Genomic DNA, 18,533 nt, shown 5'->3' on the forward strand with positions numbered 1-18,533 from the left:
GTGCATGGCTGTAATCCCAGCACTCGGGATGCAAAGGTAGGGAGATTTTCATTCCAAGGCAAAGCTACAGCTCAGAACTATACATTATGCCACATAAAAGAAAATTGGGGAAGCAACACCAAAACATCCATAAACTTGTGACTATTTTTTATTACATAAACACAGCTTTGGACAGGAGCATTGACCTTGCAAGGCCTGCTAAGCAAGGGACTCTGTGGAGGCACTGAGTTCTTCACAATTAGGATATCAACAGAAGCCGACCTCACTTCAAATACTATTATTTTCAAACTCTATTTACCCCTGACAGGTAGGCCCCCATCACTAGTTCAATAATTTTAATACGGTATTTCTATTAATACAGTTAATAGAGTTCTGCACCCTACTGAAAAAAGCTGCTTGGGGCACAATCAAGATTGCTCATTTCTTCTAAAACCTATAATTGATGAGAGCAGGGCCTGAGAGGCCACTTGTCTGCCTGATGTATCACTACGTATTGATGCCCATGACCTGCTCCACGGCACGGGTGTCATCCGAGGGAGGTGTGGGGAGGTTCAGCACGGTGGTCGACCTGTTCCTGGGATTCCCGGTAACCAGCATCCAGTGGTTCTTGGGTTTTTCAACTCTGTGTGAATCCAGATGCGTGTGAGCTGCAACCTCAACTTCCTTCCCAAAATAGGTCCTGGAGCAAAAAAGAATGGATTCCAGTTAGACACTGAGTGACAGTGCTCATGAACATTTGCTCATCCATCCTAGAAAATTCCTCTTGGATCAGTCCACTCTACAAAGCCCAATAGAGCCCCTAAATTGTGGTGCATTTGCAGCAATATTTCACCCCTGTTTGCAGAGGTTTAGTACATAGGTTCCTTTTATAGCCAGCATCCTCCCATTGGGGAGGACTTTACTGAATAACATCAAAGTTCTACACAAAGAAGAATTTCAGCATCATAATTCATAATTACAATGTTTAAAAGTATCAGTTATAATTCCAATCAATAGATAATGTATGGACTGTGTAGGTATCTCTAACAAAGTATTTCTCAATATAATACATTAAGTTTCTTTAGTGTTAAAAATAAGTATTTGCAAAATGAAGTCTGTTGGATTTTAAATTTAGGCCAATCAAGATTCTAGGTGATAAACAGAGGGACCACTCTTGAATTTAAACTAAATTTTGTCTTTTGACTGTCTTAATCAATTTAATAACCTCTTTCTGAATTATAAAATAAAATATGTCACTTGACAAAATAAGATTTTTGATATACCAACTGAGTGGTTATCTTTGTATCATAGAGCAGAAATATTCAAATAATGTTGAGCATTAACAAGTATTTTTACATATTTGATTGTTTAGTATGCTTAAGAGTAGATGAAATCAACAATAAATGAAAACAAAAATTGGTCTTTCCTTTTAAATAACTTTTTATAAACCTTGGCAATAAAAATAAGTCAAATGTCTTTGTTCTTAATTCAGCACCTAAAAATCTTTACTTCGCATGACTAGACATAGACTTTTAGTCAAATATTTCTGCTTTTACATGTATGACCTGAGCCAACTATGGCATTCTTCTGTACCTAGCAGTATGATACCTTAGGAAGAGATGCCGATGGGCCGCCAGGGCTCGGTTTGTGTGGCGATGATAGATGATAATTTTCTCATTTGCCTTCATGAGATAGGAAAAGAGGGTACTATTAGCATTCTGTCTGATTTCCTAGAAGTAAAAATCTAGAAAAGATTAACATACTCATTTCAGTGTAATACATATATAACCTACAAGGTTGAGGGACCATGATGGGTTTGATAAAATGCGTGATGGTAGACAGCTACCATGGTAGAATAATTAGTCAAAGTCATGTTGAAGAAGATTTGACAACGTGAAATATGGCTAATGATGTTAAATACACATGTGTGTGCATGTGTGTCTGTATTCAGCAGTTCCTATTTGTGTGTGTGTGTGTGTTATACATACATGTTTGTGTGAGTATGCCTTGCACATGTGTGCTGACACATGTGGAGTCCAGAAGTGACAACGGCTATCTCTCCATTGTATTCCACCTTATTCTTTGAGGAAGGATCTCTCAGTGACCCTGTTCCGATACTTGGAAGGACAGAGAGTTTTGGGCCAGCCTGGCCTACAGAGTGAGGAAAGAAAGAAGAGGGAGGGAGAAGAGGTGATTGGTGATGGTGCTCTGCATGCTGTGAATGTCTTGTTCCCTTGGTTGATAAATAAAATGCTGATTGGCCAGTAGCCAGGCAGGAAGTATAATATAAGCAGGATAAGCAGAGAGGAGAATTCTGGGAACAGGAAGGCTGAGTCAGGAGGTGCCAGCCAGACACAAAGGAAGCAAGATGTGAAGGCAGAACTGAGAAAAGGTACCAAGCCACATGGCTAAACATAAATAAGAATTATGGGTTAATTTAAGTGTAAGAGCTAGTAAATAGTTAGCCTGAGCTAATGGCTGGGCAGTTTTAATTAATATAAGCCTCTGTGCGTTTACTTGGGTCCATGTGGCTGCAGGGCTGTGGGAGCCAGGCAGGACCAGAAAACTTCAGCTACAGAGAGAAGAGAAAGGGAGTGAGAAGTGAAGGGAGGAAATAAAAGAGAGCAGAAGAGAAGAAAATGGAACAGGTGGGGGTACATAGAAAAAAGAGAGGACAGGACGAGGGAGAGAAGGAAGGGAGGGAGAGAAAAGAGGGAAGGGAGGGAGGGAGGGCAGGAGAAAGGGAGAGAAGGAAGAAGGAAGGTGGAGATGGGGAGGGAGGGAGGCTTCTACAGATCAGGTTAGGAAGCCATATTGCATGCTGGGATCTCATACAGAGCTGGCAGCCTGTGTTAAGAGGTTCCAGGGATTCTGGGTCTTGTACTGCTCTGGGGGTGATTCTAACCTGTAGCCAGGGTTGAGAGACAGGAATTCCAAGTGCTTCCTCGGAACAAACCAGTGCTGCCCACATTTAAGTTACAATGAAAGAACAAGAGAAAATCTTCTTGCTACTGGAGCTACAGTGAGCCTCCACTTGACCGACAGGTGTGAGTCACAGACCTTCCTTTCACAGGCCCCAGACCCCAATGTCCCACATGCCAAGCTCACCTTGACTGGGAAGCCTTCATATTCTAGGCGCAGCTGGGGATCAAGGAAGATAGCCTGCCAGCAGTTCAGATGAGAGACCTCATCTGTCAGAATCACCTCCTGGAGCCAGGACTTCTTAGAAGACTTCAGAAGGGTCCTGTGGTCACTTGATAAATACAGCTGCAAATGGCACATGATCTAAGTCACGGCTACCAAGAAATCTGGGGAATGGGTGACCAATGCACAGCAAGCAGGCACAAAAGCCATCTAGAACCCTGTTCTTACCCCATCCTATGAGAAAACAACTCTCCCCGTCCTTAGGAATATATTGTCAGAATAGTGTTTTCCCCCTCTTTTCCTTCCTCCCTCCTTCCCTGTGCCCCTCTTCTCTTTCCTGTGATTGTTTGAATGAGAATGGCCCCCACACTCGTATGCTTGAATACTTGGTCCCCAGTTGGTGAGACTGTTTGGGAAGGATTAGGAGGTGTGGTCTTATTGGGAGAGGTGTGTCGCTGGAGGTGGCTTTTAGGATTTCAAAGCCCGCTCCATTCTCAGTTAGCTATCTTTCTGCTTCCTGCTTAAAGATCAGATATGTGCTCTCAGCTACTGTTCCAGCACCATCTCTGCCTGCCTGATGTCATTCTCCCTGCCATGATGGTCATGGACTCTTAACAATCTGGAACTGTGAACTTCTAAAGTAAGTGCTTTCTTTTCTGTTGCCTTGGTCATGGTGTTTTGTCTCAGCAATAGAAAAATAAGACATTTTCCATACTCCATTTCCTGTTCCCCTTCTCTTTCAAAACATGGGACCTGGGTCTGTATCTTACGTACTATAAATAACATTGCTGAAACTGGGCACCAAAGATGAGGTCCTCTTCAGTCTGGAGCCATCACAGCTGGCACTTGCTCATGACTCTACAGTGACCCTGACCATCTGGAATCCATGTTCCCATTGGGAATGGATATCAGCTGCATGGATACACTTTCTCAAGAGCTGTCCCATCCTGCTAAAGTCCAGAATGTTCTCTCTTTGTTAGCTCTTTGCTTGTTTGCCTTCATCTTGAACATGAATGTGGTTTCTCTGTCTTTTAACAAGGTTTTAGTGTGTTTAAAAATTTTTAGATTTATTTTATCTATGCATATGAGTGTTTTGTCAGTGTGTATGCATATGTGCTGTGTGCATTTCTGGTGCCTGCCGAGGTCAGAAGAGGGCTTCAGATCCTCTGGGACTGGTTGTGAGCCACCGTGTGCATGCTGAGAAATGAACCCAGGTCTCCTACAAAAGGAACAAGTGCTCTTAACCATTGAGCCACCTTTTTGGCCCTTTGTGAGTACTTTTTATCCATTAAGTGGTGCTTGAGGTACAACAAGGAAGGCATAAGTGAGTTATAACCCTCTGTACATTTTCTACTCAGCAAAAGAGGTGATGGGCTGTGGATAAGAGCTACCCTCTGGATGTTGACTGGCCCCCCACAGGGCTGATGATTCCCAAGGTGGCATTATTGGGATACAAGGCCTAGTGAAAGCATCTCCTATGCCTAGAGGTGTTCCGCAGAAGCCAGGTCAAACCAATGAGGCCTGGACCACGGCTGGCATGGAGAATGTAAAGAGGGCTAGTGTGTACTTCGGAGAGAGAGAGCATGAGCTGGACCTGGGTGGAAAGGAGCTTTGCTGCCGTGACATTCAAAAGCAGACAAGAAGGAATAACAACATCAAGACCAGTGTTCCAGCTGTGTGAAGCGAGTCATAAAACCTGATCAGGAGCTAAAAGCCTTCCTGAAAGAAGTTGAGAGATGCCTTACAAAAAGCACTCAGTGTTACAGTGCCAACCAAACACAAAGTGACTTTTCCCTGCACAGGCAGAGGAATTGGAAAAGATAATTATTGCATTTAACCCAAAGATTAATTCCTAATGTATTCCAGACAAAGAGAGGTAATGGGAAGAAACAAAGATCTGTCAAAGTGTATTATGGCGCTGTATAATTACAACACTACAGTCCTGGAGTAAAAATAGATGACTCCAGTGGATCAAAATAGAACCTTCAGGAAGAGTTTATGGTGGGTGCATAGGATAATTTAATATATGCTTAGGGAAGCACAGTGTGTCAGGAAAAAGTATTAGTTGAGAGCTAACGTGAGATGGACAGTCATTTGGGAAACTCGGGTGTAAAACCCCTTGCCAAAATAAATCCCAAGTGTATTAAAGAATAAATTTAAACAAATGTCGAACTGCAAACGTCTAGAAACTAATACTTGCTTTTCTTCTTATTGGATCTCTAACAGATTAAACCTTAAAAGCAATGGAGGGACTAAGGAGCTGACTCACTGAACCAAAGCTGTTCCCCCACAAGCTGCTGGCCTGCGTTTGCATCCATGGGGCCCACGTGAAACAGCTAGATGCAGTAGTGTGTACATCTGCAACCCTGGCAGTCCTGCGGTAAGACAGGAAGCAGAGAGGAGAGAATTGCCTGCAATCCCGTGGGCCAGCTAGCCTGGAATCCGCAGTGTGAGACAAACAAGACATTGTCTCAAACAAGGTGGAAGGTGAAAACTGACTCCTAAATGGTGTCCTATACACACACACACACACACACACACAAAGAAATAACTTCAAAGAAAAGCTGATAGATGTATCTCAAAAGTACAATTAAAATGACTACAATTTAAAATACAACAAATATGCAAAATCCAATCACCCATGGAAAGGGCAGAGATGTAAGCCTGAATCAGTCAGGAGCAAAGAACACATGGCTCCCAGGGCAAAGGAGGAGGACAGCAAAGAGGAAGAAAAATGAGGATGGGGGAGGGGAGGCAAAAGTACAGGGACAGAAAGGAAACAGGTGCTACAACGTTTACATACCCTTTTCCATAAGATCAGCAAAGATTTAAATTAGGATGTTTGTCACGCTTCAGAGCTGTTTGTACTTACTGTTGCAGAGAGTACAAATTGGCATAATTAATTAAGAAAGAACTGGTAACATGTTATCTTTTTTTTTTTTTTTAAGACAGGGTTTCTCTGTGTAGCCCTGGCTGTCCTGGAACTCACTTTGTAGACCAGCTGGCCTGGAACTCATAGAGATCTGCCTGCCTCTGCCTCCTGAGTGCTGGGACTAAAGCCGTGTGCCACACCACTGCCCGGCACATGTTATCTTTAAAAGAGAGAAAGAAAGGAAGGAAGGAGGGAGGAAAGGAGGGAGGGAGGGAGGGAGGAAGGAAGGAAGAAAAACAGGATATCACTCTGTAACATAGGCTGGCCTAGAATTTGTGGCAATCCTCCTGCTTCAGCACCCAAAGTGCTAAAAATATAGGGTGTAGTACTTCTAATAATTGTATTTGCATTCTTGATAGCAGTAAATCTGTGCCAAAAAAAATTCTATTTGGAAGAGAGACTCACTAACTAGGGTTTGAGGGGGGTTAACTTTAAGCATTTACACATATATATACATGGAACTTTATATGTGATAGAAAATTGAATAACAAATTCAATTAATTAGGTATGGTGGCACACACCTGTAATCACAGTACTCAGGAAGCTGAGGCAAGATCACTAGTTCAAGGCCAGCCTAAGCTGAATAATAAGAGCAACAGAAGAGGGAATAAAAAGAGACTGCCTAAACATAGAATAAAGCCCACACAACAATATATTAGGCATTCCTTAAATGTGATTGTTAATAAGAGCTTTGAAAACTCTGGAGTAGAAAGAACCTTGGTGTTCATTACATCACAGCCGAGTTTTGTGTTTTCAAGAAGGCACATAGAAAAGCACAAATAGAAAAAGCCAGATGCTGGTGTGCTCATCTCTGGGTACTACACCCCTGCCTCGATGACTGAGTGTTTGTTTCACTTTTGCATCTAAACTCAGGCTGCAGATTGACACCTATGCATAGCATAGTTTGGCACCATTGGTTTGGCTTAGTAGTACCAAAAAATGATGATATAATGTTATACCAGATAATACTGGAATCTCCCGTTGGTATCATTTTTCTCGAGGCTGGTATCAAATCCTGGTGAGACACAGCTTGCAGGGGGAAGGGCTTATTTGGGCTCCCGGTTTCAGGAGTTAGTCTATCGTGGTGGAGAAGACTTTGCAACAGGAACAGCTTATGGCTGTGTCTGTGCCTACAGACCAAGGAGCAGAGAGACTGAGCCAGAACCAGAAAGAGCTGTAAGGCCTTTCCCCCACTGCAAATCACTTCCTCCAGCTGGTCCCCAACTCCCAAAAGAGCTCTTCCAGTTGGGAACTCAGTGTTCAAACACAGGAGCCTATGGGGGGACATTTCACATCCAAACCATAGCGATGCAGACAGTCCTAGCCCTGTCATCCAGTAGCTGAACTTCTATGTTCCCAATATTCTTATGTCAGAGACCCATTTAAAAAAAAATGGAGTTAATATGTGTGAAGCAATTATGGCATTGCCTGGCATAGTGCTCAGATTTTATGAGCCACTGACTCAAACGGTTAATTTACACAAATCCCTGTTACACCACTTGCATGTGAAATTCAAGCATGAGTTTCTCTGGTTCTGCTATGTGTTTTGCTTTGTTGAGAGAGCTCTCATTCTGTAGCCCAGGGGAGTCTCAAACTTAAGGCAATGCTCCAGCTTCAACCTCTCAAGTGCTGGGTTTATAGGTGTGTGCCACCACATCTGGGCTATTATACTTCATTATCTCCAAAGTAAAAGGATCTCAGAGGCTCAAGCTTCCTGGCTTCTGCAAACTCATGTTGTCCTTATTACTTCTTAGATTAAAACATATTTGCTAATCAAAAATTTAAAATGCCAGAGTTGGACACAATGGTCCATGCCTATAGTCCTAGATATTTGATAGGACACTGAGACAGGAGGATCACTTTGAGTCCAGGAGTTCAAGATTAGTCTGGGAAATGTATATCTTGCTGGTATTGGTGGCATATGACAAGTGTTAGTTATCCCAATTATTTAATTTATTATTTAAAGTGTATCAACTTTTGCCTTTTGACAGCTGCATTGCGAAGACTTTCCTGTCTTCACTCCTTAGCTTTTAAGGACATGGATGCTCTTTGTTTGTTTTGTTACTTATGGTTAAGAGAAATAACCAGGTACAAAATGCCCACTGGAACCCATAGACTGAACCCACAGTGACAGCAGAAATGGAGTCCACCATCTGCACAGTCCCTTCTGGAGGTAGCTGTTAGCTGTCTTGGTAAACAAGAATGATAGATGACCGTAGGCATGCACAAGAAGACTCACCGTCTTGCATTCCAGTCCTGCTGGTATCCCGAGGCAGAAGCTCTGCCCGTATCTAAGGACTTGGTCCACAGCATCGCTGCTTGTGCTGTCCCTGGAGGGTTGGAGCACCAGGAGAGAGTGAGGACTCTGCCTTATCATCATTCCTGTGCTTTTCTTGACAGCTTATATCACATACTGTTCTAAATAAAATAACCAAAGTTCCTCTCTGGTCTGTTTTATTTGCCAGGCAAAGACCTCAGTCATCCGAGATGATGTCAATCTGAGACACTGATAAGAATCACGTGCTGGAGCCCATCATCAATTCGTGCAACATTAACTGAAATATTCTTGAGCACCAACTAAATGACTTTTTTTTTCTTTGTCATGTATTAATCTATTCATGTCTTTGAGAAATGTGTGGTTATGTTTTTTGGTGTTTTGAGACAGTCTCACACTGAAGCCCCAAGCTGGCCTTAGACCCACCATGTAACCCAAACTGACATGGAACTTGGAGGAATCTTCCTGCCTCTGTCTCCTGGGAGTGCTGGGATTACAGCTATAAACCACCATGACCCCCTGTAAAAGTTCTTTTGTTTTAGCATCAACATCCAAACAGTATGAGCATACTATCCCCTACTGTACCCCACAGGTCAAACCCAGAGCCTCCCCACTCTGCAGCCCTTGACCGGAGTAGACTAAGCGTGTCATGTCAACACAGGCCAAGAACTTCTGGTCACGTGCGCTGACGTTTTCAGACAGAGCCAAGGTTCTACCTCTGCAGACATTGAATACAATTCCCCCCATAATCTTCCAGGGACAGAAATGGTCATCAACTTTAAGTTATTCTACCGCAAACCATCTGGACTCAAGAAAAATTCAGTGAAGGCTGCGGAAGGCAGGCTCTATCTTGTCACAAAGTCTCCAGTAGAGGGAAAGTGGTGGTTTTAGTTGTTATTGTGTGTCTCTAAGGGTCTCATGGATCCTTTCCAAAACCTCAGGTCAATTGTTGGCAGATGATTGAGTTTAAAAGAGTAGAAACACCTCCCGTAGCCTTTTGTGAAATGGCATATTTGTGTTGTGAAGCTAATGTAACATCCAGAACAACACCAGCACTCTGCTGAGCACAAAGCATCCTGTAAACACTCTTGGGAAAAGCCTTCTTTGCTTCCAGGCACAATGTAAGTTCAATTCTCAGGATCTGACCATTGTGAAGCAAATGTTTTGAGTTGAACACAAATCGCTAATTAACCTGTTGTCTTAGGCAAATAGGCATGTAAAGGGCCCTCAACAATAGTTCTCAGATAAACAAGCAAGGTGTGACAAGGTGTGACCTCAGAAAATGTTCATATAACCTTTGCCTGCAGCCATGACTGCCTGATCCCAGTGTGTGTGTCCGTGTCCATGTCCGTGTATGTCCATCTGTCTGTGTTTGTCTGTGTGTGCACAGTGGTATTCCTCAGGTGCTGTTCACCTTAAAAAAAAAAAAAAAAAAAAAAACTGTCTCATTTGGCCTGAAATTCACCAGGTAAGCTAGGCTGGCTGGCTACTAGCAACTCTCAGAGACCTGCATGTCTCTTCCTTCCCAGTGCTGGGATAGCAAGAGTGTGCCACCACACTAGTCTTTTTTTTTTTTTTTTTTTTTTTTTCTTTTTTGAGTTGAGGATCAAACCCAGGGCCTTGCGCTTGCTAGGCAAGCGCTCTACCACTGAGCTAAATCCCCAACCCCACACTAGTCTTTTTTCAATGAGTTTTCTAGGAATCTCTCTCAGGTCCTCGCACGTATGAGGTAAACACTTACTAGTTTCTCCTCATCTCAGAGATTTGTAAGCTACAAATCCAAGCAGATTCTGCAATGCTGACACTGAGTGTCTCTACCTCAGAATGGTGAAGGTGTTCCTGCCCATTGGGGTGATGGTCTGCACAGCACTCACACCACAGGGCACTTCCAGTTCATCACATATCTGGGCTTTAACTTCATCTGGGCTCATGCACAGGCTCAGGTCTCCTTCCTGAAATAAGCCAGCTTCCTCCCCCTGGGGGTGGTCAGGATTCACAAGGATCACTTTATCGCCATAGTGGGCAAATCCATCTTCGGTTACCGAAAGCTCCATCTACAATTTGAGCAGGAATTTTCCAATAAGCCAATCAGTTCCTCAGCTGCTGAGACCAAGGCCCTCCTGAGTGTACCTCCTTTCCTTCTTAGACTGGCACCATTTCAACAAGGCCTTCCCTCTCTCCCTCCCTTCCTCCCTGCTTCCCATCCTCAGTGTCCTTCCCTTCCACTTTATCAAGAAAGTTCCCAATGACCCTAAGCAAGGTCAAGGGAAGCTGCTGGAGTTGACACAGGTTATTTCCATTCTCAATTCATTCAACACTTGTTAAAGATTTTTGAGCAGCAACTGAAAGGCACTTTACTTGGGCAAGCATTAATCCATCCCTTTACAGGCAAACATAACTGAGTAAACATATTTAAGGGCATATTTCCCTTATGTTTCTAAAATCTTGGAGGATTTTAAACATTGTACTTTTCAGATATATTTTTTTAAGTTTCCAAAATGGTTAGTTGTTTATAGAGGTTTTTCTTGCTTAACTCACACTGAATTTGACAGCAGTTTCAACCTGGCGTGCGAATTAGATATTACCGGTCTCAAGATGTTCTTTTTCAGCCTTCTGTTCCTCTGTATAAGAAGTTCTCCCTTCTCCCTCTTGTCTAGGAAATCTCTCATGCGCTCCTGGGGGAGACAGAGTAAAGGGGAGTCCAGGGCAGAGCTGTTGCAGAGCCCGTGTAATGGTAGCTTTTCCCTCAGAAGCATCTCAAGTTCAAAGACAAAAGGAAATGTGATCGTGACAGGGATGGCAGAATGTCTTCCACGTGTCACGGTGGAATGCTTAGAGAAAATTGAGAGGGAAATGCACGAGGAAAAGGAGGCAGCCCCAATGCTTACTTAATCCATCCAGAAACAATCAAGAATGGTACTTGGAATCAGCCAGGCGGTGGTGGCACACGCCTTTAATCCCAGCACTCAGTAAGCAGAGCCAGGTGGATCTCTGTGAGTTGGGGGTCAGCCTGGTCTACAGAGCAAGATCTAGGACAGGCACCAAAAATGACCCAGAGAAACCCTGTCTCAAAAAACAAACAAACAACAACAACAACCACAAAAGAATGGTATTTGGAGGCCAGCAATCTCCACTGGGGTCCTCCTGACTATGAGGTGAGCATATGAAAAAGCCCAGCCCTCTCCACACACTCATAACCCCAGAACCTTCCCAACACCTAGAGGTGTCACAAAGCTGGTGAAAGCAGAGAACCCTGGAGGAGGCAAGCTCTGGGTTTGCTCTGGGTTCAGGAACCATGAAATGCGGACACTCAGTGAGGCTGGGTGCGCAGAGACAGCGGATGAGCTACCTCGGGTTCGTCAAAGTGCACGGGGGACATGGTGAGGCTGGGTAAGAGGGTAAGTGCTCAGAGCAGCAGCGAGGGAGCGTGCAGGACAGAATCTGCGATTCTGGGAACCCGGCAGCAACCTGCGCACCTCCTCCAGATAGACATCTTCATTCCAGTTGCCCATCCGGACTCCAGGGCCGTACAAGTTCTGCGCCGCCATCGTCGCTGCTCAGTCAGAAAGCCAGCTTCCCAGGACACTAGCGTTAGCGTGTCTTGTTGCCATGACGACCAGGCAGTTCCCGGTTGGTCAAGGTCCTTTTGGCTAGCCAATAAGTGACAGCACACTAAGTGGCTGGTTCCGCCTTAGGCTGCTAAGCACCCTCCACTTCAAGCTACCTCTCCCATCACTGGCACCATGGCAAAGCAGATCGAGAAGCCCCCGGGGAAGACACTGTTCCAAGTGCTCTCTGGGGGGAAAAGGTCTTGAAACATTTTTATGTCGTGTTTCTTGGAATGGGTCTCCAAGTCAGCGTCCGGATATATATCCCAGGCTGGTCTTGAACTCATTATGTAGCACAGTCCAGTCTTGAGCTGGAGATCTTCCTGACTCTGCCTCCTGGTGCTAGGATAGCAGGTGTGCACACTAAACTGGCATCAAATGCTTTTTGCTTTTTAAATTGGGATCTACGCGGAAGCACTCTGAAAGTGGAGTGCCCCTAGCTTTCCTGTGGAAGTGTGGCTCAGCTCCAGCCTATTTTCCTAACCTCTGTCAGTAGCAACTTCACAAAACAGCTTCTCGTCACTATACCACAGGAAAACTAAAACAAAAAAGGGGGAGACATTAGTCAAACTTCACAGCTTCCGAAGGAAGAGATCACTGTGTTAGCATATTTGTATGTGTACATTTCTGAGGTAGTCCATGTTTTCACAGATTTTATAGCAACCCTCCCCTCCCAGTGTCCAAATGCAATGGCAAGCCTGTGATTCGCAGGAACTCTTGGGAAAACCAAAGTTTGCTATAGCCAACATTTCTTCAAGAGAATATTGTCTTATGAGTAAGGGGGAATAAGCAGTTAGGTAGAACCACCTGGTGCTGGCTGCTGACGGAATGCATCCATTAATTCCCCAATGTCCAGAGCCTCCCAAGGCAGCAAGAAATGGAAGGTGGAGGGAGGCCAAACCCAGCCTCAACAGGGAAGCCGACCCTGAAAACAATTTGCTTCAGGAGATTGTAATACACTCAAGCCACTGAAGAAATGATGAGGGGACTGGAGGGCTTACAGATGAGTCATTGTTGCCCCATGGGTTGTAAGGATGACTAGTGGGCAAACTTGGGGAAAGCGGGTTCCTTGTGGACCTGGAAGGACCTGAACTTGGAAGCTGCAGCACAGGACACAAAAAGGAACACTCTGCTCTCTGTGGCTCCACTGAACTGTCCCCCATGGCCGCATTCTAAGGCATTTCCAAAGACGCTACGCCAGTCATTTCATTAGATCAGACGCGTGTCGCTTGGGGTATGTGATGAACTGGAAAGAGACTCAGTGAAGTTAGCAGTATACCACCGTTCAAACTGCCCAAGGCAACCTTGTAGCACATAGTGAACAACAGACATCCTGTGTACCTGTTCACACAGGAGCGTAATCGTCTGAAAGCAGGCTGTTGCCTGGTGATGCCGCACAGGCCCATCAAAGCCCAGAGCCCTGCTCACATGTTTCCGGTGCTGCTGCTGTAGAAGAAAAACCCGTGTGCTGCCTGCTGAATAAAAGCGTAGCACACACAATTGTGGATAGCACAGAAGGACCATAGTGACACTAAATGACTGACTGTTATTGGCTGATTGCTTACCCCTGTTTTAGAAGGTATGCCTCCTGCTCGTTACAGGGTACTGTGAAGCAGTGTGTAGGGTTATCCTGTCAGCCGTATCCTGCAGCTACATCTCCAGACTGTTTAAATTGCTCTTGTACTGTTCTGGTCACTGTCACACAAAACATTCAAAGCCAGCACTGATCTTGGAGAGGAGCTGATGTGCAATGATTGACCTGGAGACAAAGTTCCAAGTGATTTTTTTTTCTAAAACCACAAAAACAATAATGGCTATTCCTCCCCAGTCAATCATGTCCAGATTCAGTACAGCTAGTATTGAAAAGCATGAGAAACATTGGGGATCGGCATTCACTAAAGGCAACAACACTAACAGAAATTTGAGGAGAGCCAATAGCAGATATGGAGGAAGTTTAAGATCCTGGCTTGACCAACCAGCACTGATGTTTGCACAGTGAGGCAATTACTTAATAATACAGACCTCAGCAGTGTATACACAGCTTCAGCCAGGTATGCTGGCACACGCCTAATACAGACCTCAGCAGTGTATACACAGCTTCAGCCAGGTATGCTGGCACACGCCTAATACAGACCTCAGCAGTGTATACACAGCTGCAGCCAGGTATGCTGGTACACGCCTAATACAGACCTCAGCAGTGTATACACAGCTGCAGCCAGGTATACTGGCACATGCCTTTAACCCCAGCACTCACCATGTGGAGGCAGAAGGATCAGGCATTCAAGGTCATCCTCAAGCACAAAGTAGGTTTGAGGCCAGCCTGACCTATGTAAAATTATCTCAAAAAGGCATGGGGGTTGCTAGGATGGCTCAGCAGTTAAGGGTAAGTATCACTCTGCCAGAGGACCCAAATATGGGTCATCCATGTTGAACAACTCTCATCAGCCTGTAACTCCAGTACCAGGGAACCTGATGCCTCTGACCTCCCCCAGGCACTGTACTCAGATGTACACACCTACACACATAGCCACATATACTCCTAGTTTAAAAAAAAAAAAAAAAAAAAAAGATTTTTAAATCCCTGTTGGGAAGTATAGGCAGTCAGATCTCTGTGAGTCAGAAGCCAGCCAGATCTACTTAGCAAATTAGGGCTATACAGTGAGACCTGTCTCAACACACACATGCACGCATGCATGCATGCACGCACACACGCATGCACAGGACAGCTATACTGCATCCCAAAGCAAAGACTCTATATGCAGATTTCTGACACTAAAGTCAATGTTGTTCCCATTCAGGGTTTCCATGCTCCCCACGAAATTGGGTTCTAAACAAGGAGACACTGAGGGCGTCGGGGCTGGACACCTCTCTCATAGACAACAGTCCATGAAATAAGGACTGAAACAGCAGGACTTTTACTGCCTTTCAGAAGAGTGGGACCTGAGTCCTATCTCTGGCGCCGGAAGGAGATGAGACATCCTAAGCTGCCTACAAGGTCACTAATGGACAGCATTTTAAAACCGACTCTGGGAGCCTCGAATCACAAGATTACTGTGCACCAGGACGCTGTCCCATAAAGAACAAAAACCTATCACTGCTCCCACTTCCTGTGGGAGTCACCCAGAGGGGTCTGCCAATCACTTGACAAGACAAAGTCTCTCAAGCCCTTTTTGAGGTCATAAAATAGTTAGTTTAAATATAATTACACACAAAAAAAATGTCATTTACATTCCCTTTAACACCCTCAAAACCAAGACAAACTTATATTTACTCACTCACTGATGCCCCTGTGTGGCTTGACTAAATCTGACTTTCTAAACCTACTCCCCCACACACCCTCTACTTAACAACTGTAATTTTGACATAAAGCAGTCATATACTTTAAAAAAAAACTTGGCTATTTTTTTTTTTTTTTTGTGTGTTGTGTGTGTGTGTGTGTGTGTGTGATTTGATGAGGCATAGGGAACTTTGATTGGAGTCTTTTATTGCTTACTTCTATGACATCTGGTAGAAAAAAAGGAAAAGCTGGAGAGAAACACTTGAAAAGAGTCATGTTCAGTAAAGAGAAGAAAGTTCAGACACTGGGAAAGCGAACCAGGAGACATGTGTTAAAGACAGATTATAGAAGTCCTCAGTAGGTGGATGGAAGGCAGGCAGGGCAGCCCAGGGTCACACTGAGAAAGCCAGATAGAACAGCTTTCCCATTAGCTGCAGCAGCACAGTTGTCTCTGGGCCTCAGAACTGTCCTCGCTGGTAGAAATGGGAGGCTATCATACTGCCAACACCCTGGAAGGCACGAGCAAAATAATCTGCAATGTGTTCATAAATACAAAGGAGAAAGAACTTGGCTGTCAACTTGAGATGGGAAGTAAGGACGGCTCTTGGTCACAGAGTTTCTCAGAGTCTTGGGTTCAAGGCAAGCCCTGAGAATCTACAACAAAGCTTCAGGGGTGCAACACAGCCCAAGTTCATTTCAACACAGAATCTCTTTCCTCAGGGTCATCTTGTAAAATCAACATTTTAAGAAGCACTGACTATATCTGAAAAAAAAAAATTTTTTTTTGAGACAAAGCCTGGAGTAGCCCAGACTAGCCTTGTGGTGTAGACAGGATGACCTTAAATTTCTGATCCTTCTGCCTTTACTTCATAAGTTCTGGGATTCTAGGCACACACCACCACATGGGGTTTGTGTGGTGCTGGGGATTGGATACAGGGCTATATGTATGCTAGGAAGCACTCCACCTATTGAGCTAAATCCCCAGTCCACAGATTTTCTTTTGAGACTTGCAACTCTTTGTGGAGCCCAAAACTGGAACTTAGAATCCTCCTACATGAACTTCCTAAGCCCTGGGGTGACAGGTGTGCCCCCACCACACCAAGCCCAGTAGCATGAAACAAATTAAAGAGGAAAACTGCTTCCTGCCAGACAGATGCCATCATGAACACTATTGCTAACTGGTGTCACTAAAATGCTAGGCAGGATGAGTTCACAGGGACAGTGCACACAGATGTGCATGGGGTTTATGTCAGCACAAGCTACTCCATCAAATCTAAGGTGAAAGGTCTAGTACACAAGAGTCACGTGCTTGCCCTACTGGAGTCAAAATAGAGGCTTAGAAGTTGTGCTGAACTTGGTGCTGGGTCCTAGGTATCCATCCATGGGATGACCCACAACTGTTAAATAAGTAAGGAGTTTACATTGTGTTGGAAGAGAGAGGAGGGAGTTCACAGCATCAGAGGTTTGGTCTATGTCACTTGGCCCCATGACTGTTGGTCTGTGTTGAGGCAGAGCATCATGGCAAAAGAGGAAGATGTGGTGAGACAGAGCTCTTTGTCTTATGAAAGACAGGAAGCAGAGATGAGGAAGGGCCCCAGACAAGGTATGTCTACCCTAGGGACATCCTGCATCCCCTAACTAGGCCCCCTAACTTCTACAACTAAGTTCCAAAATAACAACAACAACAGCTTTCAACACATGAGCCTGTTAGGGGATAGTTTATATTCAAATTATAACACCAACGCAAGTGATTTTGAGGCTCAAAGGACATGGTAATATAAAAAGAAATAAGATTTGGGCACAAAGAAGCAGGAATAGCAAAAAAAAAAAAAAAAAAAAATGCTTTCAGGCAAAGAAACAGAGTAAAGAGAGACCAGGAATTCATGCAGGGCAGAATAAATAAATAGAAAGGGAGCAGAAAGGAAAGGGTTAAAAGGCCTTGGCAAGGCCTATGGGTACTCTTCTACAGGCAGTGTGAAATTTCTCAGAAGAAACTAATAAAGAGCAGAGTCCGGCAGTGCAAGTCTACTGTGGCTCCAGGCTGGTGTATACGGATTTCAGGCAGGCAGCCCAGGAAGCCTGTTAGGAGACACCCCGGAAGAAGGGATGCCATGACAGCGGGAATGGAGGAGTAAAAGCGTATGAGAAAAGAATCAAGTTACCCTCACCAGATGTCGGAACCCAGGTATGCAATGAGGGAATCCAAATGCGTGTGCATTTATCTGAGACTCACTTGGGCTTTGCCTGGGGAAACAGATCAAAATAAGAAGAGACTCCTGGTCCCTGTTTTTGTGGAGAGTCAGAAGAAGGAACCCCCTTCTGCACAGTGATGGCAGGCTGGGGATGTCAGGTGGGTACAGGGAAGACATCTCTAAATGGAAGTTGACTCCCCACTGAAGAATCCTCTGAGCCCGGCGGCGGTGGTGGCGCAGGCCTTTAATCCCAGCACTCGGGAGGCAGAGCCAGGTGGATCTCTGTGAGTTCGAGGCCAGCCTGGGCTACAGAGTGAGTTCCAGGACAGGCTCCAAAGCTACACAGAAAAACCCTGTCTTGAAAAAAAACAAAAACAAAAACAAAAACAAAAGAATCCCCTGATACAGAAGGCAAGGCACCAGAAATGGTCCTACTCTAACAAGTGACATAATTTTCTTTAATGTTTCCTCCAACCAGGACATCTATTCCCACCCTCAACCAAGAACACACACTGCTGACTCAGCAGACAAGAGTCTTCCAGGTTTTTTATGTCTCCATCTGGATTTCTCTTCTGTTTTCATTCAACTCCTCCAGGCAAGAACACCACATGAACACCATATATCTCTCCTGAGCCAGGCATGACCCCTCCTCCAGAGCCTAGCATTCACCCCACGAACAGTTCCCTGGACTCTTTCAACCAGAACTTGGCTGTCTAGTGCCTAGCCTTTGATCCCCTCAACAGTGCAAACCATCAGATGCCCCACTCCAGAACACCCTGAAGTCTTGACCCCAGAAGAAATGTCCTGCTTTCCAGCTCCGTACCTTTCTCATTGTGAGCAGAGAAGAGTGGTCCCTGGTGTTAGGATTCTGTACATGTGCAGCTTGGGTCTAACACCTTACATCATCAGCAGACGCTGACGCAATCCCCGCTTTAAAAAGTCGGATGCGGACTCCCACCCTCTTCTCTCTGTTTCCTCTCTGCTCTGCTCCCCGCTTCCCTCCCCAGCCAGGCCTGGCTCCTCCTTCGATCCCCTATTGCTTTCTAATAAAGCTCTGTATAACTGGTAGTCGTGGCCGTGGCAGTGACTTTTCTGCCGACCAACCAGAGCCGTTCATCCTTTCACC

General features: G+C 44.8%; 1 protein-coding gene across 2 annotated transcripts; it reads right to left on the bottom strand.

Annotated features, from left to right (window-relative positions):
* Positions 1-149: 149 nt before the first annotated feature.
* Positions 150-18,278, bottom strand: Cfap161 (cilia and flagella associated protein 161). 2 transcript variants are annotated; one of them, XM_036204168.1, is made up of 9 exons: positions 18,231-18,278; positions 13,504-13,697; positions 11,807-12,476; positions 10,916-11,005; positions 10,149-10,384; positions 8,295-8,385; positions 3,088-3,246; positions 1,588-1,661; positions 150-679 (listed from the first exon to the last, which is right to left on the bottom strand). In XM_036204168.1, the coding sequence occupies exons 3-9, from the start codon at positions 11,876-11,878 to the stop codon at positions 487-489; spliced, it is 915 nt and encodes a 304-aa protein (XP_036060061.1). In that variant the 5' UTR covers positions 11,879-12,476; positions 13,504-13,697; positions 18,231-18,278; the 3' UTR covers positions 150-486. The 2 variants fall into 2 exon arrangements, with proteins under 2 accessions (XP_036060061.1, XP_036060070.1); XM_036204177.1 differs by lacking the exon at positions 3,088-3,246.
* Positions 18,279-18,533: the final 255 nt, after the last annotated feature.

This window comes from Onychomys torridus, chromosome 1, assembly GCF_903995425.1.
Source record: "Onychomys torridus chromosome 1, mOncTor1.1, whole genome shotgun sequence".
Lineage (NCBI taxonomy): Eukaryota > Metazoa > Chordata > Mammalia > Rodentia > Cricetidae > Onychomys > Onychomys torridus.